At 37.8% G+C, this 8,802-nt stretch overlaps 1 protein-coding gene across 7 annotated transcripts in view; it reads right to left on the minus strand.

Moving 5' to 3' along the window:
- Braf (B-Raf proto-oncogene, serine/threonine kinase) overlaps nt 1-8,802 on the minus strand; it is a 123,475-nt gene that overhangs the window by 82,799 nt on the left and 31,874 nt on the right. For all 7 annotated transcript variants that reach the window (XM_029478321.1, XM_021164363.2, XM_021164362.2 and 4 more), the window contains exon 2: nt 2,287-2,388. In XM_029478321.1, the coding sequence (XP_029334181.1) occupies nt 2,287-2,388 (102 nt within the window). The remainder of the gene's footprint in view (nt 1-2,286; nt 2,389-8,802) is intronic.

The raw sequence follows: 8,802 nt of genomic DNA on the forward strand, positions 1-8,802 counted from the left end.
CTGTATAGCCCTGGCTGTCCTGGAACTCACTTTGTAGACCAGGCTGGCCTCGAACTCAGAAATCCACCTGCCTCTGCCTCCCGAGTGCTGGGATTAAAAGCGTGCGCCACCATGCCCGGCACATTTTTTTTTTTTTAAATATCACTGCAAACAGTATAAATATTACAGGGTATTCAGTGAGTATCCCTAGCTGTAGAACCTTAGCATATCTCAGGAACTATACTATTTTGTAACTATAAACTCAGTTCTTAAACTATTACATATAATACTATCCTAATTTTTTTCTAAAATGTTTCATAAATATTCACTATAGTTATATGTCATTAGTACATATGGAATCTATTACTTTGTCACATACTTATAACCCATTAAACTTTGCTTTGATGTTACACTTTTTTTGAATATATGATTCAATTTTATACGCATAGTTGTAAAAAGAAACCAATCCAATTAAATACATTTGAAAAAAAGTCCATATTTTGTACAACAAAGAATAGATAAATAAATTAGAAATGTTTAGCACAAGGGCAGAGACCCAACAGGATAGCAAAGCAGTGGAATAAGGCAGTTGTCAGTCTCACAGATTTGTAAGCTCGGTATCTGCCTTCTCCCTTTAGCAATAGTTACCTACCACTTGAAGTAAGTTACTTAACCTCTCTAGTTAGCCTGTCAAATAGAAATAAAATACCTATGCAGGAGTTTGCTAAAAGTAATTGTAAGTATTAATAAAAGCATTTAACATAGTACAGGGCATAGAATAAGAATAAGCACAAATGTTTTTCTTTTTACCAATCAATTTTTAGTATTCAAATGTCTGAAGAGTATGTGTCTGGCTGAAGCAATCCATCATGACTATAAATAACATGTTCATTGATTCAAATGTGGGAAAGTGCCCAATAGACAGAGACAAACTGTTGCTTCTGTTGTATAGTTGATAAACAAAAATGAGCAGTTTCATTAAGACTACTAAGACTACTTCTTACTTCTTTGCTTGGCTCCTACTACACAATTGGAAGTACAGATAGAATTCTAGTCCTACATTTTATAGCATAAGCAGCAGTGTGATCCACGAATAAGTCATGAGGAAGACAAGAGAAGAACAGTTTAGTTGGTGTTTCCAAAGTTCCAAGGTTTGTTTTATAAACACAAACTTAACTTTCTCACAAAATAATGAAGACTTAATTTTTCTTTGAAAAATAATTAAGGGGCTAGCGAGATGGCTCAGCGGTTAAGAGCACTGATTGATCTTTCAGAAGTCCTAAATTCACTTCCCAGCAACCACAAGGTGGCTCACAACCATCTGTATTGGGATCTGATGCCCTCTTCTGGTGTGTCTGAAGACAGCTACAGTGTACTCGTATAGTAAATAAATAATTCTTAAAAAAAAAAAAAAAGTAGATTGCTAAATTAGAAATTTTAGTTACAAGTTGTTCAAACCATGTTTTAAAATCTCTGGTATTTGAAGCCAAATGCTTACTTGGTCTTTGTTTTATTTTTTTGTTTTGAGACAGAGTCTCACTGTGTAGCTTAGGTGTCTCTATTAGAACTTATCATGTAGCCCAGGTTGACCTCAAAGTCTCAGACCTGGGACTAACAGCACATACCATCATGCAATTATAGCTGAGCAAGAGTTATTGGAGAAAGGCAGTAGAAAGTGTGGCAAGCAGTCTTGTCAAGTCCACAAGAGCCTGCTTGCTAAGGATGGACTGACTTTTAGAAGGAAACTAAGGGCAAGAAGGCCTACCTCTGACTATATAGTCCCTACTGCCTCACAGGATTAAGAACAATGGCTAACTACAGATTTATAACCTCACTCAAGGCAGATGATCCAAATCTCAAGGCATCACTAAGCAGCAAGACTGAGCAGTGTTAGGCCATTCCAAGATTATCAACTATCTATAGGAAAGGAGAGAACAACTCTGGGAAACTTACTCTCAAAAAGATATTTTACAAAACCACCCAAATTTCCCAAGATGGGAACTCATTCTGCTGACTACCAAAACAGTGTGCTTTTCCTTTCTCTCTTTTTAATAATTCTTTTTTTAAAAATTCAGGCAATATTTTGAAGTTTATAGGAGACATTCCTCTCAGTTTTGACATTTTCCAAATAAAACTAATACATGCAGATTGCAACAAGTGAATGAAAACAAGACTAAGAAAAAAAAAAGACAAAGTAAATTCTTCCAGTTTCCAATCCTGCTCTCTAAAATAACCAAAATTATGACTATAAAACATTTTAATACATTTTTCCCTCAAAATTACCATAAAGTAATACTCAAAACTTACCTCCAGGTATATTGATGGTGGGTTATGCTCTCCACCAAATTTGTCCAATAGGGCCTCTATATGTTCCTGTGTCAACTTAATCATTTGCTTGATATTCCATACCTAAAAAAGTAAAAGAATCTAAATAAAGATCACTTAGCATAGGGATTAAAAGTATTTTAATGTAGACAATAGACTGCAGTAACTGTCAGTGTTCTCGGGACTTTAGACAACTGAGTGGGGTTTATGATTATAGTAACTGTACTAACCTTTTTCCATCTAGAATGCATCCCTATCTATAAGAGATTCAAACACCTGAGTAGTCAGAATAAACCATCAAAACTAGCAATTACTATATTAAATAAAATAAGCCAGACTCAGAAATATAAACATTACATTTTCTATACTGTGGAACCTACATTCAAAATTAAATATAATTAAAACACACACACACACAGAATAAATCATGAAAATCTATTTTTAATCTTCCATCAAATTTGGATCTCCCTACCAGAAAGTAATTTTTTTTTAGTTTGTTATTGTGATGGTTAATCTTCAGTGTAAACTTGACTGGATTTTTTTAAAAAGATTTATTTATTTATTATGTATAAGTGCACTGTAGCTGTCTTTAGACACATGAGAAGAGGGCATCAGATCTCATTACAAATGGTTGTGAGCTACCAAGTGGTTGCTGGGAATTGAACTCAGGACCTCTAGAAGAGCAGCCAGTGCTCTTAACAGCTGAGTCATCTCTCCAGCCCTTGAGTGGACTTTTATTTTTATTTTTTTTAATGAAAGAAGATACTGGCCAGGTGGTGGTGGCACACTCCTTTAATCCCAGGACTGGAAGGCAGAGGGAGGTGGGGCTCAATGAGTTTAAGGCCAGCCTGGTCTACAGAGTGAGTTCCAGCCAAGTGACAGCCAAGGCTACAAGTGATAGCCAAGATAATACAGAGAAACCATGTCTTGAAAAACAAAACCACCAAAACCAAAAAACGGAAGAATATATTGTGCCTGGAGAGCTTAACTCCAGCTGTCTTACAATGTACCCACATGAAGGTTGAACCCTTCTAAGATGGGAACAAATGAAAGACCGGAGTACAAGGGCCTCCTAAGATAGGGATCTATACCTGTTTCTGCCCAGAAAGCTGGGAATGGATGTAGCAGTAACCTGGTGATCTTTGCTACCTGTAGGGCCCGAGTCCCCTAGACTGTTGTATTTATCCAGATTCTTCCTAGACTCTTGAGTGTTGTTTCTCAGTCAACAGAACCCATTTTTATGAGAGAGGTCACAGACAGGTTTTGCAAGAGTTTCAATGTAGTCACACTCTAGGCTTTACTGTGATAACTGTCACCAGAAAACTGTCTCCAAAATTGCCCTGTGTTTAAATATGTCTAAAATAAACTGTTCGGAGTCAGCCTCTGTGAGGCTAAGTCAGTCATGAGGAATACCCTCCATCTGTAGATCATACAGTGCAAGAAGAGAAGCCACTTCTGAGAGTTGTCCCCTGACCTGGTACATGTGCTTCTATACTCATGTATCACTCACACACACACACACACACACACACACACACACCATAGCATGCGTGTGCCACTCCTCACAACCACCATAGGTAAGTAAGTGTAAGGTTAAAAAGAAATCCTAAAGATGCCCTCACCTATAACTGGGGTGACTAACTATGACTGCTATAGTCCTTGCACCCTAGAAGGATGCTAGTCAGGGAGTACACAGCACTCACTTGACAGAGTCTACAAGAAAACTCCACTTAGAAAAGTGGCCTAGACTTACAGAACTGCAGAGTTCTACTATAATCAGTTTATTTGGTCTTTTACTCACAAATACTAAAAGCAGCACTCAAAAGACAGAGAAAGCCCAACAAATCACAAAATCACAATGAGCAAACAAAATAACTGGACGAGGAATGGTAACAAGTGGGTGTTGAGGACAAGGCCTGAGACAGGTAGTGTAAAATGTATGCTCAAAATACTGAAATAATATTTTAGAGGGAGCACTTCATGTTCTATGAATATCTTACAGACATAGTGTTACTATATTTAATAGAAAAATAGTACCTCGGGTCTGGGAAGATGGCTCAGTGGTTAAAAGAGCACTTGCTGTTCTTGCAGAGGATCCAGGTTCAGTTCCAAGCACCCACATCACAGTGGCTCACAACCATCCACAGGCAAATCACACACACACACACACACACACACACACACACACACACACACACACGTGTAATTAAATAAGCAAATGTAAAGAAAATAGTATCTGGTTCATTTACTATATGTGGCTTTTCATCCCCCTCACTCTCAAAGTAAGTTTTTTATTTTAGATTTTGTAATTCTAATACTAAAATCTTTCCAGTTCTCCACTTAACTTGCTCTGTACACTTCAATAACAAGTAGGTGCTAAGAATATTGTGCCATACATAAAATATCAACTTGATGCAGTGCTTAGTTTATAACAGGCAGGTTATATACTTGTCTCTATTAGTTTATTTAACTTCTTTAACAACTCCTCTCAACAATCCAATGAGTGAGTGTCTTGGTTTTAGTCCTCGATCTCATGAATCATATTGCTACATAAAGTCAAGCATTATACAAACATAACATGTCAGATTGTGATTAAAAGACAAACATACATACATATATAGTAAACAAACAAACAAGCAGGTGAGCTTGAGGAGACCAGGATACGGAGGGCTGTTAATGTAAGATCTGAAGGAAAGAGAGTAAGCACAAATGCACATCTGAGGGAGAAAGGCAGTAACATGGAGGAGGAAAAAGTGAAAAAGCATTAATATAGGGAAAAGACTGCTTCATGTGTGATGGGCTGATTGCATTTATGGCCCCAGTTAATGGCTTTCTAATAGGCACACCTTTTAGTCTGGAACTTTGCAAGTCCTCTTTCTACTCTGACCCTAGGCTTCTTCAGAGACTTGGTTGTTCATGTGGTATCTTGCAGCAAGTTATTGGCAAACATGACCCAAGAAAGGTTTGGAATGCAAATATGCACTACTTGCTATCTTGCACAACTGAACTTTGCTTGCTCTTTCACCTCTGATCTGCTCTGCTCTAAGAACATTCCTCCGCTGGCCTATCAGCACATCGTGCCACATACACTAGTCTAGAATATTTAGCTTTCTAGAACCACTAACTGGTCACAGATAAATGATTTGAACTCAACCAATATTAGTGTAATTCACAAGAGCATGATTTCACAACTGAAAATAATGTTTATTTTAAGTGCTAGGCTTTAGGGTGGTTTATTATATAATAGAAAATATATTGTACAGAAATATGCAACAAAACACATTAAAAATACACAAATGTTCCTAACAGTAATATTCCTAATTGCCAAAATGTGAAAACAAGATGGACATTGTTATGCATGCCTGTAATCCCAACCTCAGCTATATAACAAGTTCAGGGACAGATTGGGATACATGAGACCCTATCTTAACACAAGAGCTGAGGAGCTGAGGGAGCAGTTCAGTTGGTAAAGTGCTTGCCATGCAAGTATGAGAGCCTGAACTCAGATCCCCAATGAGAACAACTCAAATGTTCATCTGTTATAAATATATACTATAACATAACATAAATTAACCTTGAATATGCTGTACTAAGTGAAAAAAAGCTGGCAAGCAAGGACTATATACTATATATGATTTAAAATTGTCCATAATAGAGAAATCTATATAGGGAAAGAAATAGATTAATTGATCAGGAATAGAAAGAATAGAGGGATTAAAGGAAGATGGCCAAGAGTTTCAGGGAAACCAAAATATTTTAAAGTTAAATTTGGTGATGGTGAGAAAGATGAGAGGCCATCTTCCCTGGGGCCTTTAGCAGACACGAATCACTGTTAAATAACTGTTACTGCTAGCATTATGTTCTTTAAGTTCATTCTGTAGACACTGCTGGTGTTCCTCTTTGGGAGAATGGGGCAATACGTCTCTAAGCGTTTATGGAATTTATTTTGCTCCCCTGGTTGCCTTGAATGAAAAACTATCAGTCAACCAACAAGCAGGATTATCCTTCTGCCTGTACCAACCATCTGGAGTAGTCCATGGACACTTTGAAGACAACTACAGATCTGAGAACGGACAGCAGTGAGAAACCTAAGTAAAGATTAAAAGATGACCAAAGACTTTCTTCTTGTCAAGAGACCACAGGAGGAAATAGATGCTGAGTATCTGAATGGCATCCCTTCACAAGAATTACACAGAACTGCCACAAAGGAGAGTCATGACAGTGAAGAAGAACCTAAGTTATTCTGTAATCTGTAAAAAGTCTAATCCTATTAAACCTTTAAGGTAACTTTCTTAGTTTTAAAACTAGGAAGCTAAGGCTGGAGAGATGGCTTGGGGTTTGCTCTAGGGGAATACTTGCTGTACTGACTACATGAATTCAGTCCCAGAACTCATGCCAAAAGAGGTTCCTGTCTGTAATCCCAGCACTTCTATGGCAAGATGGGAAGCAAGATGGGAAGCAAGATAGGAGAATTGGCTAGAAACTTAAATATAGATGTGTGTGTGCACGTGTATACACACACACACACAGAATAAATATTTTTTTAAAAACAGAAGCTAGTAATCCTTTAGATTAAAACATGCAGTTTTTTTTTTTAGATTTATTTTAAAAAGAAATTTAGTGGCTGAAGAGATGGCTCAGCAGGTAAGAGCACTGACTGCTCTTCTGCAGGTCCTGAGTTCAAATCCCAGCAACCACATGGTGGCTTACAGCCACCCGTAATGAGATCTGACACGCTCTTCTGGAGTGTCTGAAGACAGCTACAGTGTACTTACATATAATAAATAAATCTTTAAAAAAATACACTTAAAAATCTAAAAAGAAGCTTAGAAGTAGAAAGACAGACAGACATGGTGGGCGGTTCATGCCTATAGTCCTATAGTCCTACTTCAGGTGTGAGGAAAATTTGATCCCAGGAATTCAGGACTTGCTTTAGCAACTCAGAAAGAGACCTGTCTCAAAAGTTAAAACGAACAGTGTAAAAATAAATAAAATGTGAAGTTCTATTGAACATAACAGAAACAAAGTTTTAAGATACTTTAAAGGAAAACCCTCAGTTCTACACTTAACTTTTTAGACGCTTCCTGTCTTTGTAACTAACAACCTCACTGCAAAGGTTCCAGGTTCCAGGCAATTCTGTCATCTGAAGCTCTCAGACATAGTTCTATTTCCAAACCTTTAGTGAGGCTCCCCTTTGCCTGAGGTTCAGGGGGAAGAGGCTCTACTGTACTTTCTAAGTAGGCGAGCCCTGTCAGTATTTGCTTGCCTGAGTACAGCTAAAGCAAAAAGACAGAACCATGAAGAGAATTTCTGTGACTCATTCATTTCTCAGAGAAAATATCAATCAGTTTCTTGAAAGTGTCAGTAAACAACTGGAGGTGGTGGCACATACCTTTAATCCCAGCACCCAGGAAGCAGAGGCAGAGACAGACACAACTCTGTGAGTTTGAAGCCAGCCTGGTTTACAGAGGTTACAGCCAGCGCTGCACAGAGAAACCCTGATTTGGAAAAAAAAAGCTCCAATAAACCACAGTAAAAATGTAGCCCAGGAATCACAAAGGTAAAGTAACCGCAGCCTACCGTAAGAGTAAGTCTTATGACAGGAAAAGTATTGTAAATAATTTTAACTCAGCACATTCAAAATACATTTGACATAGATATTTTTGTAAATATTTAAGTATGTTGCCAAAATCATCTCAGCAAAGATGGAAACCATAACTAGGCCAATAAACATGTAAAGAAGTTAACAATTAGCCAAAGGTTAATCCAAAGGAAGCAGCAGGGTGGATGGTTCCACATCTCCCTCCCTGGAGCAACAGGGTGATGGAGCCGGCTCATCTCATCTCAAAGGCTGGCAGGTGCTAAGCAGCCAGTTACCACCAAGCCAAGTGAATAGTTGATACACACAATTGGGTGATTTTACAGTGAAATTCAGACCTATTCTCCCCAACTTCAGGCAAGGATTTAATTAATAGAACATGCTGAGATAATGGAACATTTATCATATGATAGCTTAGAAATTAAAAAAAAAAACTCTTAATATCTCAGGAGTGTTAATACATATAACATTTAAAATATTGAAAGAAAAAGTAAAAATCAAAAGAGTAAAATTGTGCCTTTTGTGTACACATTTATTTAACCAGCATCCAAAATGAATTTTTAAATTTGCTTCAGGATATAGCTCTGGAGTAAAAAGTGCTTGCCTAGCCAGACCACCTACCCTCTAACCAAATTAACAGTGGGGAGGAGAGAGTTTCAGAGCAATAAAATTAGAGATGAAAGTAGCACACTACAACAGACAATGAGGACATTCAAAGAAGTGAGAGACTTGAATATTAAAAACTTGACATTGAAAAAAGAAGTTGAGCTGGGCAGTGGTGGCACACACCTGTAATCCCAGCACTCGGGAGGCAGAGGCAGGTAGATTTCTGAGTTCAAGGCCAGCCTGGTCTACAGAGTGAGTTCCAGGACAGCCAGGGCTATACAGAGAAATCCTGT

The sequence above is a fragment of the Mus caroli genome, chromosome 6 (genome assembly GCF_900094665.2).
Source record: "Mus caroli chromosome 6, CAROLI_EIJ_v1.1, whole genome shotgun sequence".
Classification (NCBI taxonomy): Eukaryota; Metazoa; Chordata; class Mammalia; order Rodentia; family Muridae; genus Mus; species Mus caroli.